This window comes from Phocoena sinus, chromosome 20 (assembly GCF_008692025.1).
Source record: "Phocoena sinus isolate mPhoSin1 chromosome 20, mPhoSin1.pri, whole genome shotgun sequence".
In the NCBI taxonomy this organism is placed as follows: domain Eukaryota; kingdom Metazoa; phylum Chordata; class Mammalia; order Artiodactyla; family Phocoenidae; genus Phocoena; species Phocoena sinus.
Window position 1 is genome coordinate 32,862,469 of NC_045782.1, and position 20,509 is coordinate 32,882,977.

At 41.0% G+C, this 20,509-nt stretch overlaps 1 protein-coding gene across 7 annotated transcripts in view; it reads right to left on the minus strand.

Annotated features, from left to right (window-relative positions):
* HEATR6 (HEAT repeat containing 6) overlaps window positions 1–20,509 on the minus strand; it is a 57,923-nt gene that overhangs the window by 18,577 nt on the left and 18,837 nt on the right. For all 7 annotated transcript variants that reach the window (XR_004347507.1, XR_004347506.1, XM_032616537.1 and 4 more), the window contains 7 exons: window positions 9,808–10,163; window positions 8,787–8,909; window positions 8,148–8,234; window positions 4,565–4,699; window positions 3,622–3,744; window positions 2,762–2,886; window positions 1,999–2,095 (listed from right to left, as the gene is read on the minus strand). Coding sequence is in view for 5 of the 7 variants with exons in the window: in XM_032616537.1 (XP_032472428.1) it covers window positions 1,999–2,095; window positions 2,762–2,886; window positions 3,622–3,744; window positions 4,565–4,699; window positions 8,148–8,234; window positions 8,787–8,909; window positions 9,808–10,163 (1,046 nt within the window). In the remaining 2 variants the exon portion in view is untranslated. The remainder of the gene's footprint in view (window positions 1–1,998; window positions 2,096–2,761; window positions 2,887–3,621; window positions 3,745–4,564; window positions 4,700–8,147; window positions 8,235–8,786; window positions 8,910–9,807; window positions 10,164–20,509) is intronic.

Consider the following 20,509-nt stretch of genomic DNA (forward strand, 5'->3'; position numbering starts at 1 on the left):
GCATGAAAGAATGCTCAGCATCACTAATCATTAGAGAAATGCAAATCAAAACTACAATGAGGTATCACCTCACACAGGTCAGAATGGCCATCATCAAAAAATCTACAAACAGGGCTTCCCTGGTGGCGCAGTGGTTGAGAATCTGCCTGCTAATGCAGGGGACACAAGTTCGAGCCCTGGTCTGGGAGGATCCCACATGCCGCTGGAGCAACTAAGCCCGTGCGCCACAACTACTGACGCTGCGCGTCTGGAGCCTGCGCTCTGCAACAGGAGAGGCCACGATAGTGAGAGGCCCGCGCACCGCGATGAAGAGTGGCCCCCGCTTGCCACAACTAGAGAAGGCCCAAAAAAAAAAAAAAAAAAAAATCTACAAACAATAAATGTTGGAGCGGGTGTGGAGAAAAGAGAACCTTCTTGCACTGTTGGTGTGAATGTAAATTGATACAGCCACTATGGAGAACAGTATGGAGGTTCCTTATAAAACTAAAAACAGAACTACCATATGACCCAGTAATCCCACTACTGGGCATATACCCTGAGAAAACCATAATTCAAAAAGAGTCATGTACCACAATGTTCATTGAAGCACTGTTTACAATAGCCAGGACGATGGACACCTAAGTGTCCATCGACAGACAAATGGATAAAGAAGATGTGGCAAATATATACAATGGAATATTACTCAGCCATAAAAAGAAATGAATTGAGTTATTTGCAGTGAGGTGGATGGACCTAGAGTCTGTCATACAGAGTGAAGTAAGTCAGAAAGAGAAAAACAAATTCTATACGCTAACACATATACATGGAATCTAAAAAAAAAAGGTTCTGAAGAACCTAGGGGCAGGACAGGAATAAAGATGCAGATGTAGAGAATGGACTTGAGGACACGGGGAGGGGGAAGGATAAGCTGGGACGAAGTGAGACAGTGGCACGGACATATATATACTACCAAATGTAAAATAGATAGCTAGTGGGAAGCAGCCGCATGGCACAGGGAGATCAGCTCAGTGCTTTGTGTCCACCTAGAGGGGTGGGATAGGGAGGGTGGGAGGGAGATGCAAGAGGGAGGAGAAATGGGGATGAGTGTATCTGTATAGCTGATTCACTTTGTTATACAGCATAAATTAGCACACCACTGTAAAGCAATTATACTGCAATAAAGATTTTAAGAAAAAAAAAAAAGGCATCTTGGAATCCAATGAGGTATACGTAACAACTTCCATGTTACGGAAGAAATTCACCTTCGTAGAAGTTAAATAATGCACCAAAGGTCACTTAGCTAGTAACCGGCAAGCCAGGATTTGAACCATGTCTGCCTGACCCTAAAGCTTAGGTCTACATTTTTAAAACTTAATAGTGTAACAGGGAATGTTCAAAGCCAAGCTGCTCATCTTTCTGACTTTTCTATTCTACTTAAAGATTTTTGGAAAAAAACAGCTACATGGACATATCATGGAGTAGTCTTACAAATGGCACTGACGGGCTTCCCTGCTGGTGCAGTGGTTAAGAATCCGCCGGCCAATGCAGGGGACACAGGTTCGAGCCCTGGTCCGGGAAGATCCCACATGCCACGGAGCAACTAAGCCCGTGTGCCACAACTATTGAGCCTGTGCTCTAGAGCCAACGTGCCACAACTACTGAAGCCCGTGTGCCTAGAGCCCATGCTCTGCAACAAGAGAAGCCACCACAATGGGAAGCCCGCGCACCACAACATAGAGTAGCCCCCGCTCACTGCAACTAGAGAAAGCCCGCGTGCAGCGACAAGCACCCAATGCAGCCAAAAACAAATAAGTAAAATAAATTAATTAATTAAAAAAATAAAATAAATGGCACTGATATTTTTCATGAGACAGGAAAGAAACTGTACAAGTGTGGAGTGTACACTACATAGCCTGAGTACACCCTCAATCTCCTTTGAACAGGGATAAATTTGGTGGGATAAAACTATAATACACTAAGTATCTAACTGAAAAATATTAGGTTTTGCTGTCAGTCTACCTTGTCTTTATCCTTGGATGCCTCTATAGCTGATCGCAGCATCTTCAAGAGCAGGAGGCCAGAGAACTCTTCCTGGAAACTTGGGTCTGGTGTTTCCCTGTCCCATCCAAAGCAGGCAAAACATGTTAAAAGGTAAAGCCCAGTTAAATATAGACATGTACAAATTATATTCACTCAGTATAACTATAAAAACAGCTCCACAAATCTGTTCAGATTATACCAAGAACTTACAGTTTATACCTTTTGACCTAGTAGGTCCACATTCTTTTGGATGTAACCAAAAAGAATATCTCAAAACGGAGAGATTTCATGCACGAAAATGTTCAATGCATATAAAAACCTAAAATAACATGAATGTTCACTTACAGGGTAATGGTGAAATAATCATCACATAGTGATGACTGTGTGATAACAAATTCCAATTTATAAAAAGTCACTAGAAGTCAGGAGAATGCTTATACATGTTATATGTTAGAGTTAAATGACAAAAAGCAAGATACTTGTGTATGAATAAAGCAGTCGCCTCTGGGGAGGGAAACTAGGGGATTAAGGTAGGAGAAAGGCTTTATACTGCATATACCCCTTTGTACTGTTTGAATTCTTTTTTTAACCTGTGAATATATTACTTAAAAAAATACAAACACAATATTTAAAAAGTAGGGCAACCATTACTAAGGTTTTGGTTTTATAATAGGGCTCAAAGATATCCTCTTGGGACCTTAGGCTTGGAAGTCACCCAGGAGAAATGAGCTGAGTCACCTACATGTTGACAATCAGAGTGTCTGTCAGGTTGCCTAGGGACCAGGCTGCTTTGGCCCGGACATTAAGAGACTTGTCTTGAAGTGACATCAATATTGCATTTGCTGTGTCTGCAACAAATATGACATCCTGTAAGATAAACAAAACAAAACACTGTAGTCACTTTAGGAGTTCACACTGCTACCTTGAAAATTCTCAAATTTATTTGCAGATAAAGCTGTAAGCCTTTACCACAAATCTCTATTTGGAAATCAAAATTCATTTACTCAATTTACTCTTCTTCTTATATATTACAATTTGGGCACTCATTAAAATCCCAGGGGAAGGTCTCCCACGATTCTGGTATGTGCCATGCACACGCAAGGAGCCTACAGATTTTGCTCTTGTGAACATCTTATAACCCAGCCTGCGACAACTGTCTATGAATTCTGAGCTTGGCTTGATTTCCACCTCAGGAAGAGATGTGGACAATGAAACACATTTCCAAAACACATCCTGTTCACTTACACACTTCTCAGAGAGATAAAGGTCACAAGTAAGAGTGAAGGAGAAATTTATTCCCTTCTTAATAAAAACTCTATTAGTTTTCTAAATTATTAGTATCGTATGGTAATGTCCCATTTCATTTTTTCCAATTATCCATTGATTTAAACATTTACTGTTTTAGGGTCCTGGCCAGTGTGCAAAATCGTTAAAAACAAATGAACTACAGGCAGTAGCATATTTTAGTAGCAATTAAGGAAACCAGATTACAAAGCCATTTAATTTCCTTTACTGTCCAACTCAGGAGCTCTATATCCACCAAAGAGAGTAAGAAAATGGACTGTAAAGAGGCACAGTGGAGCTACACAGGCTCACTCTGACCTGTCTGAGACACGGAAAAAGCACGTAGACCCCAAGGGCCCGAGAGGTCGCAGCTTTCACTAATCGGTTCTTGCTGTCATTCAGCCCCAGCAGCATGGTGATGCACAGGATCTGCCTGTCACTCTGCAATGAGAAAGGTTGGCCAAGGAAAAGTGTGAATGAAACAGCCATGAGCCGATACCTTCGACAAGTGACTGTGACACACCAGTGTTGAATCCACATTCAGGAGTTGACCACAACTGAGCCCTTGAGGTTAACTTGGCAGAGAACAAAGGTTCAACTCAGATCCAGTTATCATCTGAGTACCCACTCGGGGCAGGGGGACACACAGCATCGTGATTACATTTAACCTCTACCATCGTGAGACAAGTCACTTTATTCTCCTACTTTAGTCAAGCTGCCTTCCTTATAAAAACTAATTTACATAAATAAGAATGGATGCAAATGCCATTAAGGATTAAAGGAAGTAGCAGTCTGAACACTATGTGTGTTGGGCACCAAGCAAGGCATTTTCACATGCTTCGTGTTATTACTCACATTATTTACATTTTATAGGGGATAAAACTAATTTTTAGAGAAGTTAAGATAACCAAAGAGCTAGAAGGTAGAAGAGCTGAGACTTAAACCAGCTAGGATTTAAATCCAAAGAGCTAGGATTTTCTAACTTTTGGATTTGAAATCTTTCTGAAATCTGACTTCAAAGCCTCTGCTACTTTCACTTCTCTCTCCCTGCCTTCTACGCACAGGGAGTAAAAACTCCGCTGAGGCATTAAGATTTCAGTGCTGCTCCCCACTGCCCTCACCCTACGCTCAAATAGAACATGCACCTTCTCCTCAGAGATAATGCTGAATACTGGTTCAAAATGAAAAACAGTCAAAATCAAACTCAAGCTCTCATGCTCAGAGTCACAAATTAAAGATGATAAAACACCCCTAAGGTTACCAGCAGATTGCTGAAGGCTTCTGGCAAGATGGAAGACAGGGCATCACAGGCGCTCGCCTGCAGAGTCGGATGCTCTGAATTCTGCAGGGCTCTGGGTAAAGGACCGTTCAGCATCACAGTCCAGAACATCACCACCTGCAACAGAGGCACAGTAACAACTGCAGCCCAAGAGACAACAGTGGAACCAGCTAGACACTAAGACTACCACTAGTAACCACAGTGATGAAAAGTTTTTCCTTAACGTAGTAGCTTACTATAAATACTTTTACTAGTACTTCTTCCACAGCAATGAAAGGAACTTTAGAAAACAACTAATTCAATGCTTCCGTTTCATTCATTAGGAAACTACAGTGTGGTACAGTAAGGCAGCAGTAGTGATGATGATACTGGGGAGGAAGATGAGGATAGCAGTAACAGCAGCAGCAGCTGTTTTTCAGAGAGCTTCCCATACGCCAGGCATTGTTCTAAGTGTTTTATACATATCTACTCATTTTAATCTTCAGCCCAACTAAATGAAGAATATATCCTTATCTCCACTTTCACACCAGGAAACTGAGGCAGAGAGAGATAACGTAACTTGCTAGTGGGCAGCAGAGCTGGTCAAGAATCAGATCAAATGACACCCAGCCAGGGCTCTTTCAAACCTCGAGGGCACAAGGGTCGGGGTCCCAGAGCAGCCCAGAGGCCATGTGCCCGAGTGCAAGGAGCACGGGATCCAGAGCAGGAGCTAGGGTGGAGTTAGCACTTCAGCTTCTGCTTCCTGTCTCTGCAGCCTCAGGCAAGTCAATGAACCGGTCTAAGCTTTGGTTCCTCTTCAGTAAAACAGGACAAAGAGATCTACTTGGCAGAGTTTGTGTGATAATAAAATGTAAGACTGTGTAAAGTCCCTAGCACAGTGCCGGATGTACAGTGGAGATTCTTAAATTGAACAACAGGCCCTGTTTTCAGCACTTTGAAGAATTTTCTCACTTCAATGCCCCTCAAGGTAGGCATCTGCAGAGTACCTTTAACAGTCTCCTTCCCATGCTTTATAAAAACCCTGGGATTTCATGCCCCACGTGCAAATCTGTCTGGGGACTTGGTGTCTCCATTTCCTGCCCCATGGACTTAGTCCTCAGTTTTGCCATGCACTCACACATCAATTCTTTCGCCCCACAATCCTAGCTCCTGGACACCCAATCTGGGTCCTCCTGCCCCAAACCAGAACAATGTGGACAGGTGTGGCTGCCAGCCTCCAAGATGGCCCACAGTGATTCTCACCTCCTAATGTTCAGGAGGCTATCCGCTCCCACACTGACTAAGGCTGACCTGTGTAACTAATGGGGTATTGTGGGAATGACAGTGCAGAACTTCTGAAACTAGGTTATAAAAATCCTACAGCTCTGTTTTGCTCACTCTCGATTCATTTGCTATAAGGGAGGCCAGCTGCCTTGTCAGGAGAACACTCGAGCAGCCCTCTGGAGAGGTCCTCATAGGAAGGAACTGAGTGAGACCTGCCATCAGCCAGCACTAACGTGCAAGGTATGCGAGTGATCGCGCCACCTTGGAAGGAGCTCCTCCAACCCCTGTCAAATTCGGCTGACTGCAGTCCCTGCCAGCATCCTGGCTGCAGCCTCATGAGACCTGAGCCAGAACCATCAGGTAAGCTGCCCTCAATTCCTGGTCCACAGAAACTATGTGAGAGAATAAATGTAGGATATGGTTTTTTTTTTTTTTTTTTTTTTTGCGGTACGCGGGCCTCTCACTGTTGCGGAGCACAGGCTCCGGACGCGCAGGCTCAGCCGCTCCGCGGCATGTGGGATCTTCCCAGACCGGGGCACGAACCCGTGTCCCCTGCATCGGCAGGCAGACTCCCAACCACTGCGCCACCAGGGAAGCCCTAGGATATGGTTTTAAGTTGCAAAGTGTTTAGGATAATTTATCACTCAACAGATTAGTAATACAGAAAGTATACCCCTTTTTTACACATGAAACAACACTTAAGTGCGAACAGTTAAGAGCCTTGCTCAGGGCTTCCCTGGTGGCGCAGTGGTTAAGAATCCGCCTGCCAACGCAGGAGACACGGGTTCGAGCCCTGGTCTGGGAGGATCCCACATGCCGCGAAGCAACTAAGCCCGTGCGCCACAACTACCGAACCTGCGCTCTAGAGGCCGCGAGCCACAACTACTGAGCCCGCGTGCCACAACTACTGAAGCCCACGCACCTAGAGCCCGTGCTCTGCAACAAGAAGCCACTGCTATGAGAAGCCCACGCACCACAATAAAGAGTAGCCCCCGCTCAGCGCAACTAGAGAAAGCCTGCGTGCAGCAACAAAGACCCAACGCAGCCAAAAATAAAAATAAATAAATTTATTTTTAAAAAAAGGAAAAAAAGAGTCTTGCTCAAAGTCACTTGGAACAAGGGGAGAAGTCTGGATTAAACCCAAGTCTGTCTGATAGCAAAGCACAACGCAACTCCCTGCAAACAGTGACGTTTCAGTTTTAGTGGCAGTCTAGGGAAGGGACTAGAGCTAGACATTCTTTTTTTGAAATTTATTTATTTTTGGCTGCACTGGGTCTTCGTTGCTGCGCACGGGCTTTCTCTAGTTGTGGCGAGCGGGGGCGTCTCGTGGTGGCTTCTCTTGTTGCGGAGCACGGGCTCTAGGCACGCGGGCTTCAGTAGTTGTGGTGCACGGGCTCAGTAGTAGTGGCTCACGGGCTCTAGAGTGCAGGCTCGGTAGTTGTGGCGCACGGGCTTAGTTGCTCCGCAGCATGTGGGATCTTCCCAGACCAGGGCTGGAACCTGTGTCCCCTGCATTGGCAGGCGGATTCTTAACCACTGTGCCACCAGGGAAGCCCAAGCTAGACATTCTTAATTCTATCATTCCACCTAGGGTGATGGAAATTGTGAAGAGAAAAAGAATAGGCAGGATGAGGAGGGCAGAGGGAGAAAACATCCCTAATGTTGAGTTGATTTGGTTTTTGGCACTAAGTAGAAGGTTTTTTTTATGGGCTCACATGTTCCTCCTCCAAAGAATAACTGGCACAGTGTGGGGCAACACACACAAGCTCAGACCACAGAAATGAACGGGAATAAGGGGGAGGGCCCTGGCAGGGAGGGGCTAAGGGAATTAAGACTCACTGAGCATCTACTATTTGCCAGAGTCTTCACATCTCATTCAATCTTCCAAAAGTCCAATGAGATAAGGATTTTTACTCCTCTTTACAACAAGGAAACTATGCTCATAGTCACATATTCTTTAAGTGGTTTAATCCCATGCCTTCTGATTCCAAATCTTGGGCTCTTCCCACCATTCTAGTCTGTCTCTTGGGCACACTGTGTAACCAAACTAGGTTTTGTGGGGGAAAAAAAACCCCAAAAAACTGGTTCTTCCATTACTGGCTGTATATTACACATAATCTTACCACACACTAAACTGCAAATAAACTAAAATGCAAATAAAACCTATTCATCCTAGATTATAAACCATAATTTCTGATATTGGAAGAAACCATACTCTCTACGCCACTTTATCACTGAGCCTCAAAATAAAACTGACTGAAGCACTAAGAAAAGAGAAAACCATGAATATACATTTACTTACCAAGCTGACTGGCACTCTCTGATCAGGTGCTATGGAAGAATCTGGTTTATACTGTTGTATTAAGCCTGTACCCAGTTCTTCCAGAAGCTGCCAAGATAAAAGAAATAGACTATCTGAGATGAATATTAGAACCATGGAGGTAAAAAGCCACTTCAGTTTGGAGATTACCTCAAATCAAGGGGAAAAGTAATTTCCAACTGATTTTCTTTCTTTTCTCAGAAACTGCTATCTCAGAGGCATTCTTTCCAGAAGCAAAATCACCAAGTATATATTTTTAATTTATTATCAAATCAATTCTTTGGGTTTACATGTAGAGCTGAAAATAGAGGAATGTATTGATATCACTTGCCTACCTGAAACCTCCTAAAGAAACTCAGAATTGATGGACATGCAGCTGAGGGAAGAACATAAAAGAGAAGAAAAAAGCACACAGCTTTTTTTTTCTTCTTTAAAATTGGGGTATAGCTGCTGTACAATGTTGTGTCAGTTTCCACTGTACAACGAAGCAAATCATCTATATGTATCCATATATCTCTTCCCTCCTGGATACCCCTCCCACCCACCCCCATCCACCCATCTAGGTCACCACAGAGCACCAAGCTGTGCTCCCTGAAGCACAGGGCTTTTAATGAAAATTACCTTTGCTCCATGAAGCTGGACAGATGGATCTGCCTCCCCCAGGCACTTGCAAATCACCTCTCCAAGCTCCATCAAGTAGACCTGAGTCATTGAAAAGTAGCCCCTTGCCAGATGAGCCAACACCTGCAAAGAAAACAGAGGATTAACCCCAAGACCTGAATGCAGGACTGCAATATCCAGAAGTGTTTCAATATTTCAGAAATCACTCACACTCAACAAGGGGCTGAAATCTGATGTTAATGAAATGAAGAACAACCATAACCTTCAATTAAGTATATCATAAAATTTCATGGTGCTTTATAATTTACAAAATGTGTTTCATTTAGATTATCAATATTATCACACTGAAGCCTGGGAACAATTCATCTACTGGTAGGTATTTATTGAGTGTTTCAGCTGAAGAAACTAAGACTGAAAAAGTTAAAGGTTAAAGAGGTTAAAGGACATGTTCAATATTAACCAGATAATTAGCAGACCCTAGGACCAGAAAACAAATACTTTAATCTAGGGTGTACAGAAAAAACAAATATTTTAGTATTTTAAAAATATTACAGAAAAACAAATACTTTAATCTAGGGCGGTTTTCTTCCTTTGAAGGAGCAAATACTTTGTTGTCTCTAAACAGATATAATACCAAAGAGAAGTTTATAGAAAATTAAACATTTATTTAACTTTCAGATGCAGAAATCAAAGATTAATTCTACAACTTCCTTCAGAATTATTATATAATCTATTATACTGACCTGCCATATAATACCTGAGGTGACTAAAATGGCTTGCAACAAAAGGGGACGAATGTGATGTTTTACAACCAATCCCCCCCCACCTACTCCCCTCCAAACAAAACAACAAACAAAGCACTCACACCTAAAGTGTGAATTCACACACAACTCCCACTAACACCAATGACACACTGCTTGGTTTGACCTTATTTTCACAGACTTACTCCTCAGGAAGTAATCACCCCATGAAGAAAGAATGATTACTTCCATTTCAGAGATGAGGAAATGAAACCTCTTACCTGTAAGGCCTCCAGTCGCAAGGGGAATGGCTCATAGGTGCTTCCTCCTGTGGAGCCAGCATCACTACCTGAACAGGCATCTTCCTTGGGCAGAACAACAATGGAAATGCAAAGTCGAATGAGCCAGCAGGGCTCTGAAGACACCTTTGGTGAACTAACTGCGGCTTCTTCCAGAAAGGGTCCTGAAGGGGCTTTCTTCCACCAATCAGGAGGACTGATGTGAGGAGTGGCTGAATTGCTATTGCTGAGTCCAGAAGAACAGGGCTGTTGTAAAAGTAGCTGGACTTCAGGTAAAGGTGCGTGAGTGGACACTATGGCCCCCAACAGTGTGAGACTGGACACACGAACATTAACATCTGTCAAAGGAATCAAAAAGAAACTATCACCACAGGAACAGTTACCATAAGGATCATAACTATCTCTGCAGGCAATTAAGAATTATGGCTTCTTTGTTTAACCTGAATCTAATTAAACCTCTAGACCTAACTTCCAGTTTATGGGACAGAAGTATAAGTTAACACTGTAAAGAAAATACCCAACAAACTGAGAGTAGGGCTTCCCTGGTGGCGCAGTGGTTGAGAGTCCGCCTGCCGATGCAGGGGACGCGGGTTCATGCCCCAGTCCAGAAAGATCCCACGTGCCGCGGAGCAGCTGGGCCTGTGAGCCATGACCGCTGAGCCTGCGCGTCCAGAGCCTGTGCTCCGCAACGGGAGAGGCCACAACAGTGAGAGGCCCGTGTACTGCCAAAAAAAACCCCAGAAAACTGAGAGTATACGACATACTATAAGACAACTGGCTTGGACCCTTCCAAAATCAGTATCATAAAAGAAAGAAAAAGGGCCACAGACTACTAGAGTCAAAAAGACTAAAGTGAGGAGGCAGGAGAAGATGGCACTGTAGTAAGATGTTGGGCTCTCTCCTCCCATGGACAGGAAAATTACAACTGCATAGAGAGCAACTATCTCTGAGAATGACCGTAAGACTAGCAGAGAAGATTTTCCATAACTAGGGATAAAAGGAAAAAAAAAAGCCACATTGAGACAAGTAGGAGGGGCAGAGACATGGTCTGGCAGGGACCTACACCCCCACTGCTGTGGACCACAGGCAGGAGGGATTTCACAGCCTCAGAGGTCGGCTCTGAACCCCACACTGGGCTCCCCAGCCCAGGGGACATGCATCAGGTAGATGAACCCCCATAATGTCTGGCTTTGGAAACCAGCAGGGCTTACATCCAAGAGAGAGCCAGAGGGCTGCAGAGAATTAAGAATCCACTCTAAAAGGCTGTGCACAAAAACTCAGTCACTCCAGGTCCTGGCACACAGACAGCAGTTTGAAAAGTGCCTGATCATATGGGAAGGAGATTCACTGACTAATAGATTCACTGACTAATATTAAGGCGTGTCACCAAGAGGTACTGAGGAGCTGGCAAGTGCCACTTTAAAATTTTTTGTCTTTGTCTCCCTTTCTACCTAGGTGGCCAGGCACTGGCAGGCACCAGTTTTTTTTTTTTTGGCTGCACCACACAGCTTGCAGGATTACCTGACCAGGGATCCAACCCAGGCCACAGCAGTGAAAGCACTGAGTCCTAACCACTGGACTGCCAGGGAATTCCCAGGCGGTCACCAGTTCTGAATCTCCCCATCTAATTTACTAGCATCACTCAACCCGCCCTGAGTTCACCTGTGGATTCCACCCAGCTAGTGCTAATCTAATGCAGTCCCCAATTACAGCCAGCTACACTGGGAACCAACCCCACCCCCTAGCACACCTGCAAAGAGCATGGCCCAGCCACAACAAAAGGGCACATGCAACCCACAGAGGAGACACTCCTGGAGCACCTAGCTCTGGTGACCAGGGGGGACCATACTACTGGGCCTCACAGGACACCTTCTATACTTAGCCACTCTACCAAGAACAGGAAATGTAGCTGATCTACCTAATACATAGAAACTAACAGAGGGTTAGGCAAAATGAGGAGACAAAGAAATATGTCCCAAATGAAAGAACAGGACTAAACCTCAGAAAAAGAACTAAATGAAATGGAGATAAGCGATCTTCCAGATAAAGCATTCAAACTAATGGTCATAAAAATGCTCTCTGAACTCAGGAGAAGAATGGAAGGACACAGTGAGAACTTCTACAGAGACAGAAAACATAAAAAAGAACCAATGAGAGCTGAATAAAATAACAAAAGTGAGAAACAGACTAGAGGAAACCAAATGCAGATTAGATGATACAGAAGAACAGATCAGCAATCTGGAAGACAGGCTAATGAAAATCATCCAAATGGAAAAGCAAAAAGAAATAAGAAAAATGAGGATAGTTTAAGCGACCTCTATGACAACATCAAGTGTACTAACATTCACATTATAGGGGTCCCAGAAGGAGAAGAGAGAGGGACAGGGACAGAAAATCTCTTTGAAGAAATAATGGCTGAAAACTTTCCGAACCTGCCAAAGGAAACATACATCCAAGTCCAGGAATCACAAAAAGTCCCAAACAAGATGAACCCCAAAAGACCCACACCAAGACACATTATAATTAAAGTCAAAAGTTAGAGGGCTTCCCTGGTGGCATAGTGGTTAAGAATCTGCCTGCCAATGCAAGGGACAGGAGTTCAAGCCCTGGCCCAGGTAGATCCCACATGCCGCAGAGCAACTAAGCTCATGTGCCACAACTACTGAGCCTGTGCTCTAGAGCCCACAAGCCACAACTACTGAGCCCATGTGCCACAACCACTGAAGCCTGCATGCCTAGAGCCCGTGCTCCGCAACAAGGGAAGCCACCGCAATGAGAAGCCTGCACACTGCAACGAAGAGTAGCCCCCACTCACCGCAACTAGAGAAAGCCTGCACACAGCAACAAAGACCCAACACAGCCAAAACTAACTAACTAACTAAATTTATTTTTTAAAAAAAGTTAACTAGAGAATCTTAAAAGCAGCAAGAGAAAAACAACTAGTTAACATATGGAGGAGCCCCAGAAGATGATCAGCTGACTTTTCAGCAGAAACTTTACATACCAGAAGGGAATGGCACAAGATATTCAAAGTACTGAAAGGAAGAAAAACCCTTACAACCAAGAATATTCCCTCTGGCAAGGCTCTCGTTCAGAAATGAAGGAGACATAAAGAGTTTCCCAGACAAGCAAAAACTAAAGTAGTTCATCACCACTAAACTGACCTAACAAGAAATGTTAAAGGGACCTCTTTAAACAGAAAACACAAAACTATAAGTAGAAATATAAAAATTATGAAAGAAAAAAAATCTCACTATAAAGGCAAACATATAGTAAAAGTAGTGGATCAACCAACCATATAGGTACTATGAAGGTTAAAACACAAAAGTAGTAAAATCCTATGTATCTACAATAATTAGTTAAGAGATACACAAAACAGAAAGATGTTAAAGATGACATCTAAAACATAGGGGTAGGGAGTAAATATGTAGTGCTTTTAGAATGTGCTCAAACATAAGTGACCATTAACTTAAAATAGACTGCTGTATACCAGGTTGTTATATAATAACCTCGTGGTAACCACAAATCATAAAACAATACTAGATTAACTCAAAAAACAAAGAGAAAGGAATACAGTAAGTCCCCTACATATGAACCTTCAAGTTGTGAACTTTCAAAGATGCAAACATGCATTCCATCAATGTCAGGCATGAGTGAAATAGCAGCTTGCCCTCCACCTCCTGTAGCTGACGATCCTTCAGCTCTACCATCTGCCACCTCCACTCCCTCCTCCAGTCAGTAACTCTTCTTGCCTGTTCACTCGATGCCAGCCCCTGTAGGCCAGCCATTATACTGTACTACTGTACTTTTCAAAGTACTGTAAGATTAAAAATGTTTCATTTTTTGTGTTTGTTTTTTATGTACTAATATTATAAACCTTTTACAGTACAGTACTATATAGCCAATTGTGTTAGTTGTGTACCTAGGCTAACTGTTTGACTTATGATCAAATTGGACTTACGAACGTGTTCTCAGAATGGAGCTCATTCGTATGTAGGGGACTTACTGTACAAACATAACACTCAAGAAAGTCGTTAAATCACAAGAGAGCAAGAAAGAGGAAAGGAACAGAGAAAAACAACAAAAATAACCAGAAAACATATAACAAAAAGGCAGTAAGTACATAACCATCAAAAGTTACTTTAAATGAAAATGGACTAAATGCTCCAATCAAAAGACATAAGGTGGCTGAATGGATAAAAAAGCAAGACCCATATATATGCTACCTACAAGAGACTCACTTCAGATTTAAAGACACACAGAAATTGAAAGTGAGAGGATGGAAAAAGATATTCCATGCAAATGAAAAGAAAGCTGGGGCAGTAATATTTATATCAGACAAAATAGACTTTACATGTACCACAATGTTCACTGCAGCACTATTTACAATAGCCAGGACATGGAAGCAACCTAAGTGTCCATCGACAGATGAATGGATAAAGAAGATGTGGCACATGTATACAATGGAATATTACTCAGCCATAAAAAGAAATGAAATTGAGTTATTTCTAGTGAGGTGGATGGACCTAGAGTCTGTCATACAGAGTGAAGTAAGTCAGAAAGAGAAGAACAAATACTGTATGCTAACGCATATATATGGAATCTAAAAAAAAAGGAAAGGTTCTGATGAACCTAGGGGCAGGACAGGAATAAAGACGCAGACGTAGAGAGGACACGGGGAGGGGGAAGGGTAAGCTGGGACGAAGTGAGAGAGGAGCACTGACATATATACACTACCAAATGTAAAACAGATAGCTAATGAGAAGCAGCTGCATAGCACAGGGAGATCAGCTCGGTGCTTTGTGACCACCTAGAGGGGTGGGATAGGGAGGGTAGGAGAGAGACGCAAGAGGTAGGGGATATGGGAATATATGTATACATATAGCTGATTCACTTTGTTATACAGCAGAAACTAACACAACATTGTAAAGCAATTATACTCCAATAAAGATGTTAAAAAAATAGACTTTAAATCAAAGACTGTAACAAAAGACAAAAAAGTGCATTACATAATGATAAAGAGATCAATCCAGCAAGAAGATTAAACACTTGTAAATGTATGTGCACCCCACATAGGAACAGCTAAATACATAAAGCAAATATTAACAGACATGAGGAAATACTGACAGTAATATAATAGTAAGGACTTTAACACCCCACTTATATCAATGGATAGGTCATCCATACAGAAGGAAACAATGTGTTTAAGGAAACACTGGCCTTAAAGGACACATTATACTACCCTGACTTAACAGATATATATAGAGAGAACATTCCACCCAAAACCAGCAGGATACACATTCTTTTCAAGTGCATGTGGAACATTCTCCAGGATAGATCACATGTTAGGCCACAAAACAAGTCTCGATAAATTTAAGAAGACTAAAATCATATCAAGCATCTTTTCAGACCAAAATCCTATGAGACTAGAAATCAACTATAAAACACTGGAAAAAACACAAACAAGTGGAGTCTAAACAACATGCTACTAAACAACCAATAGGTCACTGAAAAACATCAAAGAGGAAATTAAAAAATACATTGAGACAAATGAAAATGGAAACACAGTGTTTCAAAATCTGTAGGGCACAACAAAGGCAGTTCTTAGAGGGAAGTTTGTAGCAGTAGGGCCTACTTCAGGAAACAAGAAAAACCTCAAATAAACAATCTAATCTCATACCTAAAGGAACCTAAGAAAAGAAAAACAAAACTCAAAGGGGAAAATAAGGATCAGAGTGGAAAGAGATGAAATAGATACTAAAAAAAAAGAAAGAAAGAAAAGATCAATGAAACTAAAAGTTGGTTCTCTGAAAAGATAAAGAGAATTGATAAATCTTCAGCCAGACTCATCAAGAAAAATAGAGAGAGGGCCCATATCAATAAAATCAGAAATGAAAGAGGAGATACAACCAACACCACAGAAGTATAAAAAGATCATAAGAGATTACTATAAACAGTTATATGCCAACAAATTGGACAACCTAGAAGAAATGGATAAATTTCTAAAAACATACCATCTTTCCAAGACTGAATCAGAAAGAAAGAGAAAATCTGAACAGACCAATTACTGAAACAGACCAAGTAATGAAATCAAATCAGTAATCAAAAAAACTCCCCCAAAACAAAAGTCCAGGACCAGATGGCTTCACAGATGAATTCTACCAAACATTTAAAGAAGACTTAATATCAACTGTTCTCACACTATTCCAAAAAACTGAAGAGAATTCAATTTCCAAATTCATTCTACGAGGCCAGCATTACCCTGACAGCAAAACCAGACAAAGACACTACAAGGGAAGAAAATTACAGGCCAATATCCCTGATGAACACAGATGCAAAAATCCTCAACAAAATATTAGCAAACCAAAGTCAGCAATACATTAAAAGGATCATACATCATGATCAAATGGGATTTACCTCAGGGATACAAGGATGATTCAGTATCTGCAGATCAATCAACCTGATACACTGCATTAACAATATGAACAGTGAAAATCATACATCATCTCAATAGCTGCAGAAAAAGCTTCTGACAAAATTCAACATCCCTTTATGCTAAAACCCCTCACCAAAGTGGATACAGAGGGCACATACCTCAACATAATAAAGGCCATATATGACAAACCCACAGCTAACATACTCAACAGTGAAAAGCTGAAAGCATTTCCTCTAAGGTCAGGAACAAGACAAGGATGCCCACTCTTGACACTTCTATTCAATGTAGTATTGGAAGTCCTAGACACAGCAATCAGACTAGAAAAAGAAATAAAAGGCATCCAAATTGGAAAGGAAGAAGTAAAACTGTCGCTGATGACATGATACTATATATAGAAAACCCTAAAGACTCCACCAAAAAACTATTAGAACTAATAAATGAATTCAGTAAAGTTGCATAAAATTAATATACAGAAATCTGTTGCATTTCTATTCACTAGTAACAATCCATCAGAGAAAGAAATTAAGAAAAAAATGCCATTTACAATTGCATCAAAAAAATAAAATACCTAAGAATAAATTTAGCCAAGAAGGTGAAAGACCTGTATTCTGAAAACTATAAGATATTGATGAAAGAAGTTGAAGACAATACAAATTAATGGAAAGATACATATACCATGCTTATGGACTAGAAGAATCAATACTGTTAAAATGTCCTTACTACCCAAAGCAATCTACAGGTTCAATGCACTCACCATCAAAATACCCACGGCATTTTTCACAGAACTAGAACCAATCATCCTAAAACTTGTAGGGAACCACCAAAGACCCCAAATAGCCAAAGCAATCTTGAGATAAAAGAACAAAGCTTGAGATTTCACATGCCCTGATTTCAAACTATACTACAACACTGTAGTAATCAAAACAGAATAGAGAGCTCAGAGGTAAACCCACACTTATATGGTCAATTTATCTATGACAATGGCAGCAAAAATATGTAATGGAGAAAAGACAGTGTCTTCAATAAATGGTGTTGGGAAACCTGGACAGCTACATGCAAAGGAGTGAAACTGGACCATTTTCTTGTATCATATACAAAAACAAATAAAAAATGGGTTTAAGACTTAAACATAAGACCTGAAACCATAAAACACCTAGAAGAAAACACAGGTAGTACACTCTTTGATGCCAGTCTTAGAAGTATTTTTTTGGATTTGTCTCCTCAGGCAAGGGAAACAAAAGCAAAAATAAGTAAGTGGGATTACATCAAACTAATGAGCTTTTACGCAGTGGAAGAAATCTTTAATAAAATGAAAAGGCAATCTACTTAATGGGAAAAGATATCTGCCAATGATATATCCACGTGTGTGTGTGTGTGTGTGTGTGTGTGTGTGTATATATATATATATATATATATATATATATACACACACACATATATATATTTCTTAAAAAGGAAATCATACAACTCTGTAACAAAAAAACCCAATCCCATTAAAAAATGGTCAGAAAGCCTGAATAGCCCTTTCTCCAAAGAAGACATACAAATGGCCAAGAAAAACATGAGAAGATGCTCAACATTACTAATCGCCACTAATCATCAGGGAAATCAAAAGCACAATGAGATATCACCTCACATCTGTCATAATGGCTATCATCAAAAAGACAAGAAACAAGTGTTGGCAAGGATGTGAAGAAAAGGGAACCCTCACGTACTGTTGGCAGGAATGTAAATTGGTGCAGCCACCATGGAAAACAGTATGGAGGTGCCTCAAAAATTAAAAACAGAACTACCATATGATCTAGCAATTCCATTTCTGGGTATTCACTCAAAGAAAACAAAAACACTGATTTGATATATGCACCCCAATGTTCACTGCAGTATTATTTACAATAGCCAAGATATGGAAACAACCTAAATGCTCAACCTAAGTGGATAAAAAAGATGTGGCATATGTATACAATGGAATATTACTCAGCCATAAAAAAAAGGACTTCCCTGGTGGCGCCGTGGTTAAGAATCCGCCTGCCGATGTAGGGGTCATGGGTTCAAGCCCTGGTCCGGGAAGATCCCACATGTCGCAGAGCAACTAAGCCTGTGCACCACAACTACTGAACCTGTGTTCTAGAGCCCACGAGCCACAACTACTGAGCCCATGTGCCACAATTACTGAAGCCATGGGCCTAGAGCCTGTGCTCCACAACAAGAGAAGCCACTGCAATGAGAAGCCAGGGCGCTGCAACTAGAGAAAGCCCGCATGCAGCAATGAAGACCCAATGCAGCCAAAAATAAATAAATTTATTAAAAAAAAAATAAAATCTTGCCATTCCCAACAACATGGATGGAACTAGAGGGTATTATGCTAAGTTAAATAAGTCAGACAGAGACAAATACTGCATAATCTCACTTATACATGGAATCTAAAAAACAAAACAAATGAACAAACAAAACAGAAACAGACTTACAGATACAGAGAGCAAATTGGTGGTTGCCAGAGGAAGTTAGGGCATGCATGAAGTAGGTGAAAGGGATTAAGAGGTTACAAACTTCCAGTCATAAAATAATTAAGTCACAGGGATATAATATACAACATAAGGAATATAGTCAATAATACTGTAGTAATTTTGTATTGTGAGAGACGGCTAGCTACTAGACTTATCGTGGTGATCACTTGTGATGTATTTAAATGTTGAATCATTATGTTCACCTGAACATAATGCTAACTATACTTCAATTAAAAAAAAAAAGTTTAAAAGGCTAAAGTGACATAAAAACTAAATATCACGCATGAACCTTGAATGAACCCAGGTTTTTTTTAAAAAGCTATAAAAGACTTTTGGGGACACATGAGGAAATCTGAATGTGGACTAGACATTAGATAATACTATGGAATCAATGTAATTTTCTTAGGTGTGAGAATGGTATTGTGTTTTTTGGAGATTGTCTTTATTTGGGGGAGATACATACTGTGGTATTTAGGGTGAAATATGTCTATAATTTACCTTCAAATGATTCAAGGGAAGAAAGTCTATATAAATACGTACACATAGACCAAAATATGCATATAAACACACACACGTACACATATACACACTGATACATATATGTAGAGAGAGAGAGAAAACAAATACGACAGTGTTAACAATTGTTAAGTCTAGGTAGAGGTAACAGCTGCTCACTGTACAATAGTACAAATTTTCTGTGGGTTTAAACAGTTTAATAATAAAAGGTTGCTGGAGGACAAAGTCAGATACTTGAAAGGGACCTCTGAGACATGGTTCACTCCCCTCAGTTTGCAGATGAAGAAAAGCTAGTGCAGTGGAATGAGCAGGGGACTGAGCCAGAAGACTTGGGCTGTCTTAATCTTACTTCTGCAACTAAAGTGATAAGCAATCTTATGGCAAGATTTACCTTCCTGGGTCCCCTTTTACACATTGGTGAAAGGGATGAACTGGACTTTGTTTACATATTTACATATCATTATCTCATTTAAGCCTCATAAAAATCTTATGAGGTAGGCATAGACCTTCCTGTTAGGAGGAAATTAGGGTTCAGAGAAGGTCATGACTATGCGATGGCAAAAATGGGAGTGAGCTGCAGACTGACACTGGGTCCAGAACATCTCCCACGATGGCACAAAAACATCCATGCCTTCTTCAAGTTCTACAATTCTGACTAAGAACTCAACAGAATGTGGTCTGATCCTGAAGCTTGCAACCAAAAGAAAAACAAGTCTTCTAAAGGCAACACATATATATTATATGTGGAAGTAAGTCAGGAAATAAGAAATAAGACTGTAGTTAGTGAAGATTTGAGGTTCTGATATTTTATCTGAACTCCAGAGAAGTTAATGTTAAAGAAGTTAGGTTTTATATTCCACTTCTTCCTTCCAAAATGAGGATAATGTCTGTCTATCTGAGTCCATCCATCCTCTACTTATATCTAAAGGATATGAACTATTACACTATTACATACTAGAGTGGGACCCCCTGGGATTTTGCTCAATCTCAATTCTAAAGGGATACTCTGGTCACTGCACTGATGCATTGAAGAGGCATTAAACTTTACAGTTAATTCTCCAGGTCACTTCTTTCCAGTGGTGTCCACTGGGGCTTAAGGGGTCAAAAGTGGGGTTCTAGCAATAGTTGATTCCCCCCAAATTTTGAGGAGAATAAGCAGAGATATCTTAGAGCTATAAAAATGCTCTATTTTTAAAAAACTAATAATCTAGATCTGGTTGATATAAAG